The sequence below is a fragment of the Oncorhynchus tshawytscha genome, unplaced genomic scaffold (genome assembly GCF_018296145.1).
Source record: "Oncorhynchus tshawytscha isolate Ot180627B unplaced genomic scaffold, Otsh_v2.0 Un_scaffold_17_pilon_pilon, whole genome shotgun sequence".
Taxonomy (NCBI): Eukaryota; Metazoa; Chordata; class Actinopteri; order Salmoniformes; family Salmonidae; genus Oncorhynchus; species Oncorhynchus tshawytscha.
In genome coordinates this window covers 106,147-129,462 of record NW_024609830.1, presented here as the reverse complement: position 1 = coordinate 129,462, position 23,316 = coordinate 106,147, and the positions used below count along the sequence as shown (strand labels likewise).

Genomic DNA, 23,316 nt, shown 5'->3' with positions numbered 1-23,316 from the left:
TATGTAGACGTGAATTTGAGAACAGGAAAAAACAAACGAATGTTGCAGGCAAATGTGAAGACAGCTTAGCTAGTTGTCGTATCAAAGAGAAAGGCCCATGTTTGTGAAGAAACAACACGAGCTTGATTTTGTTGATTGACGGTCTTCAAAAGCTACATTCGGCGCGGGAACGCTACTGCTTGCACAATTATTTCTGACAGTGTCAACACACGTGGGTATTATTATTACGTTTCAACACGCAATCAATTATTCTGGGTTTACTGCTCATAGATTATGTGTAAGAGCCGATAGCTTGCAAATGCACTGCCCACTGTGATTGTGGTCTCCTCCTGGTCCATCACTAGCACACACTTCGTTATTGTGTCAAATGGCATCATATTCCCCATAGAGTGAACCACTTCATCAACATCAACCCTGTTTGGCTCTGGTCAGAACAGAAGTTGTGCACTATATTAGAGAATTGGTTGCAATTTAAGATGTTCCCCTCCACAGATAGTCCTATCCTGCAGAGATGACCAAGTGCAAGAAGAAGAAGAGGCAGGATGACTTCCAGAAGGTCAAGCTGAAGGTGGGGAAGACCAAGCCTAAAGCGGACAACGCCACCAACATCAACTTCCGCACCAAGGGAATAAACCTAACTGAACAGCTGAAGAAAGATGCTAATGCACCCACCACACACCGGAAGCTCAACATCAAGGTAGGTAACACAGACACACAAACACACTCACTCCTCTACTGTACCTTATGCTGTGTGCCTCCCCTCCTCTAGGACCTGTTGTCCCAGCTGCATCACTACAGTGGTACAGTGAAACAGGGAGCTCTTGTGGGACTGAGGGAGCTGCTGACCCTTCACCCCTCAGAGTTAGACCAACACCTCTCCAGTCTGCTCAGCGAGGCTGCTGCCGTCTTCACAGACAAGGACCCGAATGTACGGATGTCTGCCACACGCCTGCTCAGGTTAGAAAAGCATTTTGTTATGACAGTGGGAATTTGTCTTCAGGTCTTTAAAAAAAAAATGTTTTAAAATTTAATAACTTATTAGGGCTGCAATCCCGTTAACGGGATCGATAAAACAGCCAGTGAAAGTGCAGGGCGCCAAATTCAAAACAACAGAAATCTCATAATTAAAATTCCTCAAGCATACATGTATCTTATACCATTTTAAAGGTAATCTTGTTGTTAACCCCGCCAAAGTGTCCGATTTCAAATAGGCTTTACAGCGAAAGCACCACAAACGATTATGTTAGGTCAGAGCCAAGCCACAGAACACAGCCATTTTTCCAGCCAAAGAGAGGAGTCACAAAAAGCACAAATAGAGATAAAATTAATCATTAACCTTTGATGATCTTCATCAGATGACACTCATAGGACTTCATGTTACACAATACATGTATGTTTTGTTCGGTAAAGTTCATATTTATATAAAAAAAATCTCTGTATACATTGGGCGTGTTATGTTCAGTAGTTCCAAAAACATCTGGTGAATTTGCAGAGAGCCACAACAATTTACAAGTGTTATGCATGGAATTAAAGATAAACTTCTCCTTAATGTAACCGCTGTGTCAGATTTCAAGAAAGCTTTACGGAAAAAGCAAACCATGCTATAATCTGGGAACAGCGCGCAGAGAACAAATACATATATCCGCCATGTTGGAGTCAACAGAAGTCAGAAATAACTGGGCACCTTTTCATCCAAGCTTCTCAATACTGCCCCTGCAGCCATAAGAAGTTTTAACCAGGTAGATCAGTTGAGAACAAGTTCTCATTTACAACTGCGACCTGGCCAAAATAAAGCAGTGTGACAAAAACAACAACACAGAGTTACACATAGGATAAACAAAAGTACAGTCAATAACAATATAAAAATCTATATACAGTGTGTGCAAATGGAGTAAGGAGGTAAGGCAATAAATAGGCCATAGTGGCGAAATAATTACAATATAGCAATTAAACACTGGAATGATAGATGTGCAGAATATGAGTGTGCAAGTAGAGATACTGGGGTGCAAAGGAGCAAAATAAATAGCAGTATGGGGATGAGGTAGTTGGATGGACTATTTACAGATGGGCTATGTAGAGGTGCAGTGATCTGCGAGCTGCTCTGACAGCTGGTGCTTAAAGTTAGAGAGGGAGATGTGAGTCTCCAGCTTCAGTGATTTTTGCAGAACGTTCCAGTCATTGGCAGCGGAGGAATTGGCTTTTGGGGTGACCAGTGAAATATACCTGCTGGAGCGCGTGCTACGGGTGGGTGTTGTTATGGTGACCAGTGAGCTGAGATAAGGCAAAGCTTTACCTAGCAAAGACTTATCGATGACCTGGAGCCAGTGGGTCTGGCGACGAATATGAAGCGAGCGCCAGCGGACGAGAGCATACAGGTCGCAGTGGTGGGTGGTATATGGGGCTTTGGTGACAAAACGGATGGCACTGTGATAGACTGCATCCAGTTTGCTGTGTAGAGTGTTGGAGGCTATTTTGTAAATGACATTGTTGAGGATCGGTAGGATAGTCAGTTTTACGAGGGTATGTTTGGCATCATGAGTGAAGGAGGCTTTGTTGTGAAATAGAGTGTTGGACTAGTAACCGAAAGGTTGCAAGTTCAAATCTCCGAGCTGACAAGGTACAAATCTGTCGTTCTGCCCCTGAACAGGCAGTTAACCCACTGTTCCTAGGCCGTCATTGAAAATAAGAATTTGTTCTTAACTGACTTGCCTAGTAAAATAAAGGTAAAAAAAATATATATATATGAGTCTGGAAGGAGAGTTTACAGTCTAACCAGACACCTAAGTATTTGTAGTTGTCCACATATTCTAAGTCAGAACCGTCCAGAGTAGTGATGCTGGTCGGGCGGCGGGTGCGGACAGCGATCGGTTGAAGAGCATGCATTTAGTTTTACTAGCGTTTAAAAGCAGTTGGAGGCAACGAAAGGAGTGTTGTATGGCATTGAAGCTCATTTGGAGGTTTGTTAACACAGTATCCACAGTGTCTGTTCTCCAACCCCTACAAAACCATACACCACTTGAGAGCAGCACAGTCCTTGGGAAATGCCTTAATACCAATTATTCTACTAGTGCACCTCCCTAACCTTTAACCTCTACCCTCTCCGTGCCCTGCCCAGGTTCATAGCCCAGAGTGTGCCAGCGGAGCGGACGTCTCCATTCTTCCCTCTCCTCTCTGCCCACCTCTCCTGTGCCATGACCCACATCGAGACGGGTATCCAGGAGGATGCCCTGAAAGTCCTCGACGTTTTGCTGGACCACTATCCTGCCCTGCTGGCCGCTCGTCCCGCCCTGCTGCTCAACAACTTCCTGGAGCTGATCTCACACAGAAGTACCGGGGGCGGGGCAAGGAAGGGGCAGGAGGGGAAGGGGAGGAGCTGGGCCCTGTCAGTCAACCCTAACAGGAACGTGACTGGTCAGCAGTGGAGACTCACAGTGCTGCTCAGGTATTCATACACTTGCAATGAGTTAGCAGTGTCCTATTGGTGTGTACATGTATTTTTCTGGCATGACCTTTGTGTTTGTGTTTTCCAGACTGGGGCGTTTTCTTCAGGCGGTAGTTGAGGAGAGGCGAGCGGAGGAGGGGGTTGCATGTGTCTCAGGTGACATGTTCAGTGTTTTGAATGGACAAGGAGGAGCTAACGCACCTTTGGAGCTCAACTGGGAGGAGCTTACCTACAGAAAAGGTGGATTTCAGGTGTTTGAACATTCAGGAGCGATGCCCACTCCGCATTCCACCTTCAAACTCAGGTACGCACATCACAGACACACACTTCATTAACAAGCATATACACACACACACACTTCATTAACAAGCACACACACACACTCTGCTGACTCACTCTCCTGTCCTGCTCATCATCTGTCCCTTTCCTCCACTGTATTTGTAGGCCGGAGACTGAGCCTGGGGCTGGGGTGAGTGAGGGGCTGGGCACAGGGGAGGCTGTACGGGGCTTTGCCTCCACCCTGGTGCCCCTTCTACTAGACGTCTGGGTAGAGGCTAGTGCCAGTGACCGGAGCAAGACTGACAGTGCTCATCTCCTCACCCCCGACGCCATGTCACTGATGTACCAGGTCCTCTCCATACTACAGCTGCTACGCAAGCTGGCGCCACAGAGAGAATACCAGGATACACTGGTAACACACACACACAGGTCTTCTCTCTCAGTGTAACATGTGTGGTTACCTTTGTTCTATTAACACTGGTGTTTGTGTGTTTAGGATGTGTGGTTTCGCAGTGAGTACCTGGGGGATTTTAAGCAGCACTTCATGAAGAACTTCCCCTATGGAAATCTGGACACCCCTAAACAAAGGCGGAAGACAGACCCCAAGAGGTGAGGTGGGGTGAGGTTGTGCTAGGGCCCATGGTGTATGTGTAGGTACTCCAGCGTTTCCCAAACTAGGGGTCGCTACCCCATATGTGTCTCCTGATTTGAAAATGGGGTTGTGAGAGAAACTCTGGGGGGAAAAACATCTGGTCTATAGTCAACTGAATGCTCTGCTTAGTCGTAGAACCACGGTTCAATTTCAGCTATTAGCGGTTAGGACAAACCGTGGTTTCTGTTTTCTTCCTAAAAAATTGCTCTAACCATTGAACAGTTTGAGCTATTGCCAATTATGATATATAATATCAGCACAAAATTACTAGGGGGGGCATAATTAAAAGTGTGTGTGTTTGGGTGTGGTGTTTCAGGAGTAAGCAGTCCACTACAATCCCAGGGCAGACAGTGGAACCCTTGGCTCTGAACGTGCTGCTCTGCCAGGTCATGGTTTCCATGGTTACCCTCAGCCAGAGGGAGGGGCAAGCCCAGGAGCCCGATGCTGAGTGGCTGATGCCTCTGAGAGGGTTTGTCCAAGAGACTCTGTCCAGTGGGGCCAAGCTGAGCCAAAGACACCTACATACACTCCTGGAGACTGTCTGGAGAATGGTCATCACACAACGCAGCAGGGGTAAGACTGTGTGGGTTTGTGTGGGCTGTCAAGGGTGCGGTTATGAGTTCATCTTAAATGGTTTTCACATGTCTGGCGTCCTAACCGGTGGTGTGTGTAGCGGTGACGGAGGATCTGTTACAGGCGGTGTATGTTCAGTACCAGCAGATGAACCTGAATCTGCAGACCAGAACACTGCTACTTTCCTTCTACAGCAGACTGTACCTACAGGAACACAACCACACACACATCGCCAGGTAACACACACACGTTCTAGTGTTTACTGTACCAAATAACCAAAGATATATGTAGGCATAACCAAGTCTGCAGGGTAGACTACTCTGCTCCTAAATGTCTGTCTTCCTCTTCGGTCTCCCCCTTCAGGAGTAGAGTGTTGTCTCGGTGGCTGGCTGCTCTACCGCTCCAGTTGTCCCAGCTGGGCCACCGTAACCCTGCCCTCTCAGACAGGCTCCTGCTCTCCATCCAGGCTGCTGCCTCCCGCGGGAACAAGGCCCTGCTGAACTCCCTACACACGCATGCATGCAGGCTCTACGGTGAATACACACACACCTGTATGCAGGCTCTACGGTGAATATACACACACCTGTATGCAGGCTCTACGGTGAATACACACACACCTGTATGCAGGCTCTACGGTGAATACACACACACCTGTATGCAGGCTCTACGGTGAATACACACACACCTGTATGCAGGCTCTACGGTGAATACACACACACCTGTATGCAGGCTCTACAGTGAATACACACACACACACCTGTATGCAGGCTCTACGGTGAATACACACACACCTGTATGCAGGCTCTACGGTGTATATATAACATTAAAAAACACACATGTGAAGCTCCACTTATAACAGTCGGGCAGATTGGTACTAAACAGGTAGTCACTAAATGGCCATGCTAGAAAATACCTAAATGACAATGTACCTTTTGGAGTTGTTTTCTATGTTTCTCCACTGGGGGGCAGTAAAGGTCCATCTGAACTCCATAGCAGGAGAGAGGGGGGAGCATGTTGTTACAAGCTAGAGACAAAGGTTGGAGAAGTATCAGTTAAAAGGAGTGGAGGTTGTGGGTGGTGGAGGGCACCTATGTTCTAATATAAGCTAAGACAGAACTGGTGAGGGGGTTTGTGTTATGATTAAAGGCCCCAGAGAAGACAGAACTGGGGAGGGTGAGGGGGTTTGTGTTATGATTAAAGGCCCTAGAGAAGACAGAACTGGGGAGGGTGAGGGGTTTGTGTTATGATTAAAGGCCCCAGAGAAGACAGACCTGGGGAGGGGGTTTGTGTTATGATTAAAGGCCCCAGAGAAGACAGAACTGGGGAGGGTGAGGGGTTTGTGTTATGATTAAAGGCCCCAGAGAAGACAGAACTGGGGAGGGTGAGGGGTTTGTGTTATGATTAAAGGCCCTAGAGAAGACAGAACTGGGGAGGGTGAGGGGGTTTGTGTTATGATTAAAGGCCCCAGAGAAGACAGAACTGGGGAGGGTGAGGGGTTTGTGTTATGATTAAAGGCCCCAGAGAAGACAGAACTGGGGAGGGTGTGAGGGGTTTGTGTTATGATTAAAGGCCCTAGGGAAGACAGAACTGGTGAGGGTGAGGGGTTTGTGTTATGATTAAAGGCCCCAGAGAAGACAGAACTGGGGAGGGTGAGGGGTTTGTGTTATGATTAAAGGCCCCAGAGAAGACAGAACTGGGGAGGGTGAGGGTCTTTGTGTTATGATTAAAGGCCCTGGGAAGACAGAACTGGGGAGGGTGAGGGGGTTTGTGTTATGATTAAAGGCCCCAGAGAAGACAGAACTGGGGAGGGTGAGGGGGTTTGTGTTATGATTAAAGGCCCCAGAGAAGACAGAACTGGGGAGGGTGAGGAGGTTTGTGTTATGATTAAAGGCCCCAGAGAAGACAGAACTGGGGAGGGTGAGGGGGTTTGTGTTATGATTAAAGGCCCCAGGAAGACAGAACTGGGGAGGGTGAGGGGTTTGTGTTATGATTAAAGGCCCCAGAGAAGACAGAACTGGGGAGGGTGAGGAGGTTTGTGTTAGTTAAAGGCCCCAGAGAAGACGGAACTGATTAAAGGCCCCAGAGAAGACAGAACTGGGGAGGGTGAGGGGTTTGTGTTATGATTAAAGGCCCTAGGGAAGACAGAACTGGGGAGGGTGAGGGGTTTTTGTTATGATTAAAGGCCCTAGGGAAGACAGAACTGGGGAGGGTGAGGGGGTTTGTGTTATGATTAAAGGCCCCAGAGAAGACAGAACTGGGGAGGGTGAGGGGGTTTGTGTTATGATTAAAGGCCCCAGAGAAGACAGAACTGGGGAGGGTGAGGGGGTTTGTGTTATGATTAAAGGCCCCAGAGAAGACGGAGTGGGCGATTCACCATCACAAGACTCTGTTTGTCTGAATGGTCTGTGACATCAGCAATGTGCGTCAGCAGCCAACATAACATAATACAGACTATCTGATCATTACTACTCTCTCTTTATCTCTCTCCCTTTATCTCTCTAGCTCTCTCTTTAGCTCTCTCTTTATATCTCTCTCTATCTCTGTCTGTTTGATTTTCTTTCTTAGACCATAAACTGGTGATGGATAGTCCATTCACTCTTTACCTCACCATTGGCTTCTTGTTGCTAGGTACGGTGTGTGTGTTTACAACACCATGGTCCTGGATAGGTACAGGAGTGCAAGCTTTTGTTCCAGCCCAGCACTAACACACCAGATTCAGCTCATCAAGGGCTTGATGGTTACAGGTGACTCTAATGATGGGGTGTGTTGGACAGGAGCTAATGTTCGACAGGACCAGTTTCCCTCCTCTGCTATAGTGTATGAGCTGTAGTTGCCCTCCTCTGCTGTAGTGTATGAGCTGTAGTGTATGAGCTGTAGTTTCCCTCCTGCTATAGTGTATGAGCTGTAGTTGCCCTCCTGATATAGTGTATGAGCTATAGTTGTCCTCCTCTGCTATAGTGTATGAGCTGTAGTTGCCCTCCTGATATAGTGTATGAGCTATAGTTGTCCTCCTCTGCTATAGTGTATGAGCTCTAGTTGCCGCCCTCTGCTATAGTGTATGAGCTCTAGTTGCCCTCCTCTGCTATAGTGTATGAGCTCTAGCTGCCCTCCTGATATAGTGTATGAGCTCTAGTTGCCCTCCTCTGCTATAGTGTATGAGCTCTAGTTGCCCTCCTCTGCTATAGTGTATGAGCTGTAGTTGCCCTCCTCTGCTATAGTGTATGAGCTCTAGTTGTCCTCCTCTGCTATAGTGTATGAGCTCTAGTTGCCGCCCTCTGCTATAGTGTATGAGCTCTAGTTGCCCTCCTCTGCTATAGTGTATGAGCTCTAGCTGCCCTCCTCTGCTATAGTGTATGAGCTGTAGTTGCCCTCCTCTGCTGTAGTGTATGAGCTGTAGTTGCCCTCCTCTGCTGTAGTGTATGAGCTGTAGTTTCCCTCCTGCTATAGTGTATGAGCTGTAGTTGCCCTCCTGCTATAGTGTATGAGCTGTAGTTGCCCTCCTGCTATAGTGTATGAGCTGTAGTTGTCCTCCTCTGCTATAGTGTATGAGCTGTAGTTGCCCTCCTGCTATAGTGTATGAGCTCTAGTTGCCCTCCTCTGCTATAGTGTATGAGCTCTAGCTGCCCTCCTCTGCTATAGTGTATGAGCTCTAGTTGCCCTCCTCTGCTATAGTGTATGAGCTCTAGTTGCCCTCCTCTGCTATAGTGTATGAGCTCTAGTTGCCCTCCTCTGCTATAGTGTATGAGCTCTAGTTGCCCTCCTCTGCTATAGTGTATGAGCTCTAGTTGCCCTCCTCTGCTATAGTGTATGAGCTCTAGTTGCCCTCCTCTGCTATAGTGTATGAGCTCTAGTTGCCCTCCTCTGCTATAGTGTATGAGCTCTAGTTGCCCTCCTCTGCTATAGTGTATGAGCTCTAGTTGCCCTCCTCTGCTATAGTGTATGAGCTCTAGTTGCCCTCCTCTGCTATAGTGTATGAGCTCTAGTTGCCCTCCTCTGCTATAGTGTATGAGCTCTAGTTGCCCTCCTCTGCTATAGTGTATGAGCTCTAGTTGCCCTCCTCTGCTATAGTGTATGAGCTCTAGTTGCCCTCCTCTGCTATAGTGTATGAGCTCTAGTTGCCCTCCTCTGCTGTAGTGTATGAGCTCTAGTTGCCCTCTCTGCTGTAGTGTATGAGTTCTAGTTGCCCTCCTCTGCTGTAGTGTATGAGTTCTAGTTGCCCTCCTCTGCTGTAGTGTATGAGCTCTAGTTGCCCTCCTCTGCTGTAGTGTATGAGCTCTAGTTGCCCTCCTCTGCTGTAGTGTATGAGCTCTAGTTGCCCTCCTCTGCTGTAGTGTATGAGCTCTAGTTGCCCTCCTCTGCTGTAGTGTATGAGCTCTAGTTGCCCTCCTCTGCTGTAGTGTATGAGCTCTAGTTGCCCTCCTCTGCTGTAGTGTATGAGCTCTAGTTGCCCTCCTCTTCTGTAGTGTATGAGTTCTAGTTGCCCTCCTCTGCTGTAGTGTATGAGCTCTAGTTGCCCTCCTCTGCTGTAGTGTATGAGCTCTAGTTGCCCTCCTCTGCTGTAGTGTATGAGTTCTAGTTGCCCTCCTCTGCTGTAGTGTATGAGCTCTAGTTGCCCTCCTCTGCTGTAGTGTATGAGCTCTAGTTGCCCTCCTCTGCTGTAGTGTATGAGCTCTAGTTGCCCTCCTCTTCTGTAGTGTATGAGTTCTAGTTGCCCTCCTCTTCTGTAGTGTATGAGTTCTAGTTGCCCTCCTCTGCTGTAGTGTATGAGCTCTAGTTGCCCTCCTCTGCTGTAGTGTATGAGTTCTAGTTGCCCTCCTCTGCTGTAGTGTATGAGCTCTAGTTGCCCTCCTCTGCTGTAGTGTATGAGTTCTAGTTGCCCTCCTCTGCTGTAGTGTATGAGCTCTAGTTGCCCTCCTCTGCTGTAGTGTATGAGTTCTAGTTGCCCTCCTCTGCTGTAGTGTATGAGTTCTAGTTGCCCTCCTCTGCTGTAGTGTATGAGTTCTAGTTGCCCTCCTCTGCTGTAGTGTATGAGCTGTAGTTGGTGATGTGTAGAGCAGCCAAACTGGTGAAAAAATACTACAGTTTGAACATTAACAGCTTTAACAAGGTAGAACGTGTATAGAGTTGATAATAAATGTAAATTTCTAAATAATTTAATCTCTGGAAAAGTATTCTTCAATCACACTATTTTTTCTATAAAGCTTTTAGCAGCATTTTTGTTGATTTTGTGGTCTCAAACCAGTGAGTTTATTTAAGTTCTTAATCAAGAATATGGGCAAAATGTAATTATTGAGAATGAAAGAGGTGGGAATGTTGTTCCCTTGTCATATAATTGCTACATTTACTATCAATATAGAATTAAAAATAGTTTTCCAAATTGTATTCTGACTATTCTTGGGTCAAGACTAACAACCTGGTTCAATATGGGTCCTGAGACAGACAACCAGTTGAGAACCACTGTTGTAGAGTTTGTATATTGACGTGTGTGTGTGTGTGTGTGTGTGTGTGTAGACCCACAGGAGGGCAGTGTGGTATTGTTACCGGCTGAATCTCAGCAGCGATTGGTCCAGCTACTCTACTTCCTGCCTGTGATGTCACAGGGTCTGTTGGCCAATCTGAGTCGCTGCTGCACTGCGGGACGCGTCTCTGCCGGCCTGGCTGCCTCCCTCATACGCATCATACACCTCAGGTAACCCCAGCAACCTCCCAAAGCTACAGGTCAGAAACTCTGTCACTAACCCAATGTTCTTACATGATCCCTGTGTCACAGAAATGTGAGAGTCATGTGGTTTAAACTTAAACAACGTTTGACCGTTGAGGTTTCATCCTAAAAACATCTAGATGATATCCAGGGCAGACCAACATCACGTGGCCTTTACGTTTTGACATTGTTTCTCTTGCACTTAAAAATGTTCTGAATAGAATTTTCAATTCCTAAAAGTGTGTGTGAGAGAGAGAGCCGTCAGTCATTCCTGGTTAGAGAGGGGAGACAGCAGACCGATGGTTCGCCAGCTTAATGGAATCAAACAATCAACCAATTAAGGCACGTCGAGGGTTGTGGCACAAGATCGGTGTCATGAGCTCATGGTTTATAACAAGGCCTGACGCTGATGGCACTTGATGGGAATTTATAGTTCAGTGGACCTTTAGATGGCAGTGTTGGTCCTTTAGTGTGCTGTTGTGTGTGAGCATAGCAATGTTCTGCTGTTTGGTCATGCTGTGGTTTGCCAGTGGTTTGCCTCACACGCATCCGGCCTTGCATAACGCTATCAGTGTTCATCGCCGGCAAATGTGTGTGTATTTGTGAGACACCCAGTGTTTCTCTGGGGTAGTGTTACACACACACACACACCTGACTAGGGGTAGGGGCAGTGTGCGCGCGTATAGAGACTAGGGGTTGGGGCTCCACTCCACCAACACTCCAGACCGTCCTCTCTCACTCCACCAACACTCCAGACCGTCCTCTCTCACTCCAGACCGTCCTCTCTCTCACTCCACCAACACTCCAGACCGTCCTCTCTCACTCCACCAACACTCCAGACCGCCTCTCTCACTCCAGACCGTCCTCTCTCACTCCACCAACACTCCAGACCGTCCTCTCTCACTCCACCAACACTCCAGACCGTCCTCTCTCACTCCACCAACACTCCAGACCGTCCTCTCTCACTCCACCCAACCAACACTCCAGACCGTCCTCTCTCACTCCACCAACACTCCAGACCGTCCTCTCTCACTCCACCAACCAGACCAACACACTCCAGACCGTCCTCTCTCTCTCCAGACCGTCCTCTCTCTCTCCACCAACACTCCAGACCGTCCTCTCTCACTCCACCAACACTCCAGACCGTCCTCTCTCACTCCACCAACACTCCAGACCGTCCTCTCTCACTCCACCAACACTCCAGACCGTCCTCTCTCACTCCACCAACACTCCAGACCGTCCTCTCTCACTCCACCAACACTCCAGGCCGTCCACCAACACTCCAGACCGTCTCTCACTCCACCAACACTCCAGACCGTCCTCTCACTCCACCAACACTCCAGACCGTCCTCTCTCACTCCACCAACACTCCAGGCCGTCCTCTCTCACTCCACCAACACCCAGACCGTCCTCTCTCACTCCACCAACACTCCAGACCGTCCTCTCTCACTCCACCAACACTCCAGACCGTCCTCTCTCACTCCACCAACACTCCAGACCGTCCTCTCTCACTCCACCAACACTCCAGACCGTCCTCTCTCACCCACCAACACTCCAGACCGTCCTCTCTCTCACTCCACCAACACTCCAGACCGTCCTCTCTCACTCCACCAACACTCCAGACCGTCCTCTCTCACTCCACCAACACTCCAGACCGTCCTCTCTCACTCCACCAACACTCCAGACCGTCCTCTCTCACTCCACCAACACCCCAGACCGTCCTCTCTCACTCCACCAACACTCCAGACCGTCCTCTCTCTCACTCCACCAACACTCCAGACCGTCCTCTCTCACTCCACCAACACTCCAGACCGTCCTCTCTCACTCCACCAACACCCCAGACCGTCCTCTCTCACTCCACCAACACTCCAGACCGTCCTCTCTCACTCCACCAACACTCCAGACCGTCCTCTCTCACTCCACCAACACTCCAGACCGTCCTCTCTCACTCCACCAACACTCCAGACCGTCCTCTCTCCACTCCACCAACACTCCAGACCGTCCTCTCTCTCACTCCACCAACACTCCAGACCGTCCTCTCTCACTCCACCAACACTCCAGACCGTCCTCTCTCACTCCACCAACACTCCAGACCGTCCTCTCTCACTCCACCAACACTCCAGACCGTCCTCTCTCACTCCACCAACACTCCAGGCCGTCCTCTCTCACTCCACCAACACTCCAGACCGTCCTCTCTCACTCCACCAACACTCCAGACCGTTGTAACCTGTGTGCGTTTCAGGTCCTCTTTGAGTGGCTGGTCAGTAGGGTCTCAGGACATGACCCTGCGTGATGTTGACTACATCAGCTTCCTGTTCTCCACCCTCACAGGTCAGGCTCCGCCCTCACATTTCCTGTCTCACTGGTATCTGGTCAACAGATGTGATGAATCTTCAGGTTCTTGAAGAAGTACACTCCAAGAAAACTTACCAATCTTTCTCCCTTTCAGGGTTTTCGTCTGATGAGCTGGCCACCCTGCAGGAGGCTGGGGATGAGAGCGTGCTCCCTCCCTCCCCCCTCTCCCCCCTCAGCCTCTACCCCACCCCCCTGGAGCAATTCACACACCACTGGGACGTGGTGGAGGTCAGGACACACCTCACTCAGAACACCTAGCAGGGCTTTATAAGTGACTGTTGTGACAGACGGTGAATGAGAGGTCTAGATGGAGTGTAAAATGTGCAAAGAGAAAGACAGCGACTGAGATGGAGACTGAGCACTTCTGCCAGTGTAGTGCCAGTGTAGTGTACCTGTGAGAGGTGTTCTGGACACTGTCAGTTATTTAGTTCCCCCTGGTGTCACACACAGGGCTCAGAGGGGGGATGCTTTATCTGGCCACGCTGGCTGAGAGGGGAACCTTTATCGCGTTGCGCAGGCTGTGTCTGCGTGGTTATCGGGCACTGTGGAAATGTAGAAATGCTAATGAGAGCCTGTGGCATGATGGGAGTGTGACATTTGTGCTTGGAAATTACTGTTAAAGGAAATGTGCCCCGAAGCAAAGAGGTGTGTGTGTGGGGGGGCTATAATCACTAATTCAGCTCTTCAATTAGAGCCTGAGATCCTGGTCATCTCATGTCTGAGTCAATCAGACTGAGGGTTGGGGGGGCAGGGGGGACAGGATTAGGGGATGGACCATGTCTGCTCTGATTCCACTAATGAGACAGGATTGTTTTTAATGGAGGAGAGAATGCCAACAGGTGCACACAGGTCTGGGGGCTGGTTCACACACACATTCTAACACATTGAACACGCCTCATTTCAATAGAACATAATGACAAATTGGCTTTTGATTTGAAGTTAATGAGGAAAAGTTTAACATTGTTTCTCATCTCTGAAAGTTTGTGTGATTGCCCCCTCGTCTCACCTGTACCCCTCTGTTGCTCTCTACAGTGTGTGTGATGCCCTCTCGTCTCACCTGTACCCCTCTGTCGCTCTCTACAGTGTGTGTGATGCCCTCTCGTCTCACCTGTACCCCTCTGTTGCTCTCTACAGTGTGTGTGATTGCCCCCTCGTCTCACCTGTACCCCTCTGTTGCTCTCTACAGTGTGTGTGATGCCCTCTCGTCTCACCTGTACCCCTCTGTTGCTCTCTACAGTGTGTGAGATGCTCTCTCGTCTCACCTGTACCCCTCTGTCGCTCTCTACAGTGTGTGTGATGCCCCCTCATCTCACCTGTACCCCTCTGTCGCTCTCTACAGTGTGTGTGATGCCCCCTCGTCTCACCTGTCTCACCTGTACCTCTACAGTGTGTGTGATGCCCTCTCGTCTCACCTGTACCCCTCTGTCGCTCTCTACAGTGTGTGTGATGCCCCCTCGTCTCACCTGTACCCCTCTGTCGCTCCTGTGTGTGTGATGCCCTCTGTCTCACCTGTACCCCTCTGTCGCTCTCTACAGTGTGTGTGATGCTCTCTCGTCTCACCTGTACCCCTCTGTCGCTCTCTACAGTGTGTGATGCCCCCTCGTCTCACCTGTACCCCTCTGTCGCTCTCTACAGTGTGTGTGATGCTCCTCGTCTCACCTGTACCCCTCTGTCGCTCTCTACAGTGTGTGTGATGCTCTCTCGTCTCACCTGTACCCCTCTGTCGCACTCTACAGTGTGTGTGATGCTCACCTGTACCCCTCTGTCGCTCTCTACAGTGTGTGTGATGACCTGTACCCCTCTGTCGCTCTCTACAGTGTGTGTGATTCCCCCTCTCCCTCTGTCGCACTCTACAGTGTGTGTGATTCCCCCTCACCTGTACCCCTCTGTCGCACTCTACAGTGTGTGTGATGCCCCTCGTCTCACCTGTACCCTCTGTCGCTCTCTACAGTGTGTGTGATTCCCCCTCGTCTCACCTGTACCCCTCTGTCGCACTCTACAGTGTGTGTGATGCTCTCTCGTCTCACCTGTACCCCTCTGTCGCTCTCTACAGTGTGTGTGATTCCCCCTCGTCTCACCTGTACCCCTCTGTCGTCTACAGTGTGTGTGATGCTCTCTCATCTCACCTGTACCCTCTGTCGCTCTCTACAGTGTGTGATGCTCTCTCGACCCCTCTGTCGCACTCTACAGTGTGTGTGATGCTCTCTCGTCTCACCTGTACCCCTCTGTCGCTCTCTGTGTGTGATTCCCCCTCGTCTCACCTGTACCCCTCTGTGTCTACAGTGTGATGCTCTCTCGTCTCACCTGTACCCCTCTGTCGCTCTCTACAGTGTGTGTGATGCTCTCTCGTCTCACCTGTACCCCTCTGTCGCTCTCTACAGTTTGTGTGCCCCCTGACCTGCCCCTCTGTCGCTCTCACAGTGTGTGTGATGCTCTCTCGTCTCACCTGTACCCTCTGTCGCACTCTACAGTGTGTGTGATGCCTCTCGTCTCACCTGTACCCCTCTGTCGCTCTCTACAGTGTGTGTGATGCTCTCTCGTCTCACCTGTACCCCTCTGTCGCACTCTACAGTGTGTGTGATGCTCTCTCGTCTCACCTGTACCCCTCTGTCGCACTCTACAGTGTGTGTGATGCTCTCTCGTCTCACCTGTACCCCTCTGTCGCTCTCTACAGTGTGTGTGATGCTCTCTCGTCTCACCTGTACCCCTCACAGTGTGTGTGATGCCCTGTACCTGTACCCCTCTGTCGCTCTCTACAGTGTGTGTGATGCTCTCTCGTCTCACCTGTACCCCTCTGTCGCTCTCTACAGTGTGTGATGCCCTCACTTCTCACCTGTACCCCTCTGTCGCTCTCTACAGTGTGTGTGTGTGTGTGTGTGTGTGTGTGTGTGTGTGTGTGTGTGTGTGAGAGCGAGCAGTGACATATTGTAATGTACTTGTTAGCCCCAACTTGTTATGTATCTCTTGGATGTGTGGAGAAAGGCCATCTGTTAGATATAGAAATAACTAAGTAGACATTTGCACGTGTGGTGTAATGTGGTTTGTCTGATGAATGGTTGTGGGTGATGTTGATTAGAGAAGAGTGACGTGTACCTCCTTCATTTGTCCTCTAATTCCATCCCTCCATAATGCCATTACTACTATTGGATTTCGCCCTCCTTACACACAGACACTTCCTGATTGTTTGGGCTCATAAAACAATGTTTAAAAAGATTGTCAGATCTGCCAGGTCAGCTCCCATTACCGAGCCTCGCTTAACCCTTTAATTTCTAGGAAAAGGGGGAGTGTGAAGGAGAGGTATCACATATCTGGTGGATGTGGAGGAGAGGAGAGGTATCTGGTGGTTGTGGAGGAGAGGGGAGGTATCTGGTGGTTGTGGAGGAGAGGGGAGGTATCTGGTGGTTGTGGAGGAGAGGGGAGGTATCTGGTGGTTGTGGAGGAGAGGGGAGGTATCTGGTGGTTGTGGAGGAGAGGGGAGGTATCTGGTGGTTGTGGAGGAGAGGGGAGGTATCTGGTGGTTGTGGAGGAGAGGGGAGGTATCTGGTGGATGTGAAGGAGAGGTATCTGGTGGATGTGGAGGAGAGGAGAGGTATCTGGTGGATGTGAAGGAGCGGTATCTGGTGGATGTGAAGGAGAGGTATCTGGTGGATGTGAAGGAGAGGTATCTGGTGGATGTGAAGGAGAGGAGAGGTATCTGGTGGATGTGGAGGAGAGGAGAGGTATCTGGTGGATGTGAAGGAGAGGTATCTGGTGGATGGAGAGGAGAGGTATCTGGTGGATGTGGAGGAGAGGAGAGGTATCTGGTGGATGTGGAGGAGAGGAGAGGTATCTGGTGGATGTGGAGGAGAGGAGAAGTATCTGGTGGATGTGGAGGAGAGGAGAAGTATCTGGTGGATGTGGAGGAGAGGAGAAGTATCTGGTGGATGTGGAGGAGAGGTGAGGTATCTGGTGGAGAGGTATCTGGTGGATGTGGAGGAGAGGTGAGGTTAAGAACAAATTATTTACAACGAGGGCCAAACCCGGACGATGCTGGGCCAATTGTGCGCCGCCCTATGGGACTCCCAATCATGGCCGGATGTGATACAGCCTGGATTCGAACCAGGGACTGTAGTGACGCCTCTTGTACTGAGATTAGGCTGGACAATAGAACAAGTCAAAATTCACCCAAGGCTGAAAATGGCAAAAGAACATTGGCTAAGCTGGAACACTTGCGCGAGCCCATAGCAAATTAATGGAATGGCATGTTCGCAGAGGCTGTTTTGACTGAAGTGATGCTTAGAATTCCATTTCACCTAAATGGCATTAAAAAATGTATCCCTTTTTATTTTACCACTAAAATCTGTTCTTTGGACGAAACTGAAAAATAACAACTTGTGTAGAAAGTTAACATCCGCAACTCGGTGGTGCCAAGTGTGCTTATGTCTGCATAACGAGGAAGTAGGGAAAGAATTGCAACTTCCATTTCTGGTCTAGCATTTGATGACAATGAGATACACTGCCCAGCCTTACATAATTCGAGAGAGGAGATTCTCATGATTAATATGGTGTCCGAATTGAAAAAAATTGAAATATACACATTGCGAGATATTTGGCGAAATATACCAGCATGCTTGTCCATAGGAAAACAATGGGGGGAGCTTGGCGTTCCAAGGGCAAAAGGTATTTTGGGGATAGTGTTTAATGACAACGAGATACACTGCCCAGCCTTACATAATTAGAAAGAGGAGGTTCTCATGATTAAAATGGTGTCCAGATAATAAATAACAAAATGTAAATATACACATTGCGAGATATTTGGCAAAATAGACAGACATATCTATATTTCCCTATAGTAAACAATGGGACGACCTCAGAGTTTTTTTAGTTGTTTACATTTGAACTATAAACAACGTGTGCAGGTCTCCATTGCCAACAATAGTAAAGCAGGCATTGTGACATAGTACAATAAACTGGGATTAGAACGTTCGGAATGCGAGTTGGTGCCACAGTGTTCAATAGAACTAATAGGAGCTGGCAGGGTGAAAAATGCCCTAAAATAAGGCCTGTTTTTTTGTGATCACTTCAAAACTATGGCAGGCAGCTGGGATATATGGTAATATTATGAAACTGGGCTCCACCGTGGATGCATTGAACTAGTTTTTATTAGAAAAAAGCATTGTTAAAAATGTCATGTGTCCAGCCTACTGAGATGCAGTGCCTTAGACTGCTGCGCCACTCTGGAGACACTCCGATATGAATGATATTAATGTTGTGAAATATGACCTTTAAAACAGCAGGAAGTGATCTTAACCACTGTCTATGTCCCACCCACAGGAAGTGTGCCACTGCTTGGAGACGCTGGGGTCTCGTTCACAGTGCTTTGACGTGCTGCAGAACGGCATCTGCAAGAACCTGGTGAGATGGTGTACTTGTGTGTACTCATCTCTGTGCGTGTGTCTGTAACTGTGTCTCTCTCTCCCAGACTGGTCTGGCTGTGGTACCAGACAGTATGGCAGCAGGGTTGTTGAGAGCGGTGGCCAGACTGTTGGACCTGTCCTTCCTCCCCAGTGAACCTCTACTGAGGTTCCTGTCCCGCTGCTGCCTCAGCCTACTGTCTCTGCTACTGACCCTACAGCAGGACACCGCCTCAGAGAACAACCACAAGAGGTAGCCTGTGTGTGACCTCTCTGTGCAGTCATGTTGTGTGTGTAACCTTTATCCTTCCCTGTAGGGAGGCGTTGTGGGGAGCGTGCGTGTGTGTGCGTATAGATTGTGTCCAACCTTTCTCTCCCTCTCCCTGCAGGGAGGCAGTGTGGGGCGCGTGTGTGGCAGTGCTGAGCAGCATTCCCCGGCTGTTGCGGTTGGTTCTGCAGTCGCTGCGAGTTAAGGACCTGTGTGAGGAGGAGCTGCCTCAGCTGGCCCAGATACTGTCCCTGCTGCTGCAGCACACAGCGCTACGCAACCACATGCTGGCAAACGCAACTCTACTCCAACACATTATACAGGACCTCACGGTAAACACACAGTCATCTACTCAACCACATGCTGGCAAACGCAACTCTACTACAACACATTATACAGGACCTCATGGTAAACACACAGTCAACAACAACCACATGCTGGCAAACGCAACTCTACTACAACACATTATACAGGACCTCACGGTAAACACACAGTCATCTACTCAACCACATGCTGGCAAACGCAACTCTACTACAACACATTATACAGGACCTCACGGTAAACACACACAGTCAACAACAGCCACATGCTGGCTAACGCAACTCTACTACAACACATTATACAGGACCTCACGGTAAACATACACAGTCATCTACTCAACCACATGCTGGCAAATGCAACTCTACTACAACACATTATACAGGACCTCACGGTAAACACACAGTCAACTACAACCACATGCTGGCAAACGCAACTCCACTACAACACAATATACAGGACCTCACGGTAAACACACAGTCATCTACTCAACTACATGCTGGCAAACGCAACTCTACTACAACACAATATACAGGACCTCACGGTAAACACACAGTCATCTACTCAACTATATGTGGGCAAACGCAACTCTACTACAACACATTATACAGGACCTCACGGTAAACACACAGTCATCTACTCAACTACATGTGGGCAAACGCAACTCTACTACAACACATTATACAGGACCTCACGGTAAACACACAGTCAACTACAACCACATGCTGGCAAACGCAACTCTACTACAACACATTGTACAGGACCTCACGGTAAACACACAGTCATCTACTCAACCACATGCTGGCAAACGCAACTCTACTACAACACATTGTACAGGACCTCACAGTAGTAAGGAAGCTTAAACAAGTATCATGTTAGAATAAAAACGTAAGTGTGGTGTGTTCTCTGAGGTTCTAATGATGGTGTGTGTTCTGAGGTTCTAATGATGGTGTGTGTTATCTGAGGTTCTAATGATGGTGTGTGTTCTGAGGTTCTAATGATGGTGTGTGTGTTCTAATGATGGTGTGTGTTCTGAGGTTCTAATGATGGTGTGTGTTATCTGAGGTTCTAATGATGGTGTGTGTGTTCCAGAGGTACTGTCGAGGTGAGTCCAAGGAGCAGTGGATGACTGACTTGCTGTACTGCTACAGCGTAACCATGGCGACTCATCGGGGAAACCTGGGGCTCCGAGACATCTACTGACCTAGGCCCCAAACCAACCACAGGCCCGTCTTACTGTTCTCTGTCCACTGTCTAACCCAGATGTCAAACTTATTCCACGGAGGTCATAGTGTCTGAGGGCTTTCGCTCCACCCTTGTACTTGATGGATGACTTAAGGTCACTAATGAGTAAGGAACTCCCCTCACCTGATTGTCTTAATTGAAAGGAAAAAAGAAAAACCTGCAGAACTCGGTCGTCTGTGGAATGAGTTTGACACCCCTGGTCTAACCTGACATCCTGTCTTCCCCATCGGTCTCTCTGTCCTCCTCATTCAGCTTTTATTCCTGGCCCAAAACCAACTGTCTTCTTCATATTGCTAAATATTGTGGCCACCACTAGTCCTGGAGAGATAAAAGGATGTACAGGCTTTAGTTACAGTGCAGCACTAACATACTACTTTAACTAATCAGCTGAATCAGTGCTGGGTTGGAACTAACACCTGCACATACTGCATCTCCAAGACCGAATTAAAGGATTTCTCAACTGATTACTGTTTTTATTACAAAAAGAGAAAATAAAGCTGGAGTCACTGAAACTCAATGTATTTATTTGAGAAGTTTTCTAAAAGAGTAGAAAAACAACATGGACATTAACATGGAGGTTGGTATTGAATCATAAATGTAAAGCCTTGACATCTGATAGTGTTTCAACAGTAGTGCATCAGTGAACAGCATCGACATTGAAACGCAGTTTCTATCTTAAGTGACAGTTCCCCTTGATGAGGTGCCACAAACATCTGGCTAACTTTAAGTCAACTATCTCTTTAAGGCAGGAAGTGATGTATAATATACAATTAAAGAGTAACAGAGTGTGTATAAAATGCATAAATATACCCCCCTCCACAGAGTCCTACAGAGAAAGCACAGGTACACGTGTACCCTCTGGACCTAAATGACCTTGTGATCTGTGTACCTACTATTATGGCTGAGGGGGGAAAGTGGGAGGGGCATGCATGCCTGTGGGAACCTGCTCAGGTAGATACTGAGGTAGAGTTGACTACAACCTAGTACAAGTGTTATGGCTGACGGGAAGCGTGTGTGTCTGCAAGCCGGCGTGTGTGTCAGCGTCTGCAGGTGGGCTGGCTGTATGACCGGCTGTTGACAGACTGCCTCATTCTCCACATGGGAGGAAAGGTTATCTCTGTGTGTGTGTGTGTGTGTTCATTTTCTGTATGGTTGAAATTATCTTGCACACATACCATGTTGGTTGACTTAACTCCGCCCTGTGAGGTCTCATAAATTTGTCCTCTCTTCCTTTGTCCAGTAGTATAAACAATCAGGCCAAGAACTCCATGGTTAATACTGGGCACAGAGAGTACAATCTGAGAGGAAGAGGCTATGCCAGAGGGATTATTCTGCCTGAAAATACAACATGACACAGACCAATTGGGGATTTTTTATATGGTGGTCCAATTGATATGTGAGGCTTATTTGACCTAATATACATTTTGTAATATTTAGGTTATTAAAACTGTACACATGCGGCATCTCTGAGAAGTCTGTTATATCAGCATTATTCACATGCAAACCCACCCTCATTGGCTAAAGAGTTCCCACCTCTGCAGAAACATATTCATATAGTTACACCATTGGGGCCCCCCCTCTTGTCAGTATATAGATGCTCTGTTTACAATCTGGCCAATAACTCCACCATGATAAGGTAGTTGGGTAAATCATTTCAAGACAACACACACATATATGTGCCATTTAGCAGATGCTTATATCCAAAGCAACTCAGTCACACGTACATACATTTTACATATGGCTGGTCCTGGGAATTGAACCCAGTACTCTAGCATTAGAAGCGCCATGCTCTACCAACTGAGCCACGAAGTACACATGCAGGGTGTGTGTGTAGTCGTCAGTGTTTCCCCCGGCCCTGTCCAGCGCTGTGGGGTCTGAGGTGGTAGGAGTACTGCCTGGCCTGCCCCACTGCATCACACAGGTGCACACACTCCACACTGCTCACTGCAAAAACACACACACAGAAGGAAACAACATGCTAACAGAGGAAACAGATTTTGTACAGTTCATCCACATCACTCTATTCCCGTAATCAATTTAATCAAATTGTATTGGTCACATACACATGGTTAGTAGATGTTATTGCAAGTGTAGCGAAATGCTTGTGTTTCTAGTTCCGACAGTGCAGCAATATCTAACATGTAATCTAACAATTCCACAACAACTACCTAATACACACAAATCTAAGTAAAGGAATGGAATAAGAATATATACATATAAATATATGGATGAGCAATGACAGAGCGGTACAGGCAAGATGCAATAGGTGGTATAAAATACAATATATACACTACCGTTCAAAGGTTTGGGGTCACTTAGAAATGTCCTTGTTTTGAAAGAAAAGCCATTTCTTTGTCCATTAAAATAACATCAAATTTATCAGAAATACAGTGTAGACATTGTTAATGTTGTAAATGACTATTGAAGCTGGAAAAGGCTGATTTGTTATGGAATATCTACATAGGCGTACAGAGGCCCATTATCAGCAACAATCACTCCTGTGTTCCAATGGCACGTTGTGTTAGCTAATCCAAGTTTATTCTTTTAAACGGCTAATTGAACATTAGAAAACCTTTTTGCAATAATGTTAGCACAGCTGAAAACTGTTGTCCTGATTAAAGAAGCAATAAAACTGGCCTTCTTTAGACTAGTTGAGTATCTGGAGCATCAGCATTTGTGGGTTTGATTACAGGCTCAAAATGACCAGAAACAAAGAAACAAACTCGTCAGTCTATTCTTGTTCTGAGAAATGAAGGCTATTCCATGTGAGAAATTTCCAACAAACTGAAGATCTGGTACAACGCTGTGTACTACTCCCTTTACAGAACAGCGCAAACTGGCCCTAACCAGAAAAGAAAGAGGAGTGGGAGGCCCTGATGCACAACTGAGCAAGAGGACAAGTACATTAGTGTGTCTAGTTTGAGAAACAGACGCCTCACATGTCCTCAACTGGCAGCTTCATTAAATCATACCCGCAAAACATCAGTCTCAATGTCAACAGTGAAGAGGCGACTCCAGGATGCTGGCCTTCTAGGCAGAATTCCTCTGTCCAGTGTCTGTGTTCTTTTATTGGCCAGTCTGAGATATGGC

The 23,316-nt window shown here is 48.0% G+C and overlaps 2 protein-coding genes across 4 annotated transcripts in view; one reads left to right on the top strand and one right to left on the bottom strand.

The window, feature by feature from the left end:
* Window positions 1-62: 62 nt before the first annotated feature.
* tex10 (testis expressed 10) lies at window positions 63-20,743 on the top strand. Of its 2 annotated transcripts, none has more exons than XM_042319269.1 (17): window positions 63-211; window positions 493-697; window positions 770-957; window positions 3,116-3,442; window positions 3,531-3,746; window positions 3,887-4,133; window positions 4,218-4,330; window positions 4,690-4,946; window positions 5,047-5,182; window positions 5,310-5,479; window positions 10,458-10,635; window positions 12,890-12,978; window positions 13,097-13,230; window positions 18,316-18,396; window positions 18,464-18,648; window positions 18,785-18,995; window positions 20,074-20,743. In XM_042319269.1, the coding sequence occupies exons 2-17, from the start codon at window positions 512-514 to the stop codon at window positions 20,182-20,184; spliced, it is 2,829 nt and encodes a 942-aa protein (XP_042175203.1). In that variant the 5' UTR covers window positions 63-211; window positions 493-511; the 3' UTR covers window positions 20,185-20,743. The 2 variants fall into 2 exon arrangements, with proteins under 2 accessions (XP_042175203.1, XP_042175204.1); XM_042319270.1 differs by having other exon boundaries at window positions 65-211; window positions 497-697.
* The window catches only part of LOC112222496 (inversin), a 38,214-nt gene continuing 35,627 nt past the window's right edge, over window positions 20,730-23,316 (bottom strand). For both annotated transcript variants that reach the window (XM_042319268.1, XM_042319267.1), the window contains exon 19: window positions 20,730-22,170. In XM_042319268.1, coding sequence (XP_042175202.1) covers window positions 22,064-22,170 — 107 coding nt within the window. In that variant the 3' untranslated portion in view covers window positions 20,730-22,063. The remainder of the gene's footprint in view (window positions 22,171-23,316) is intronic.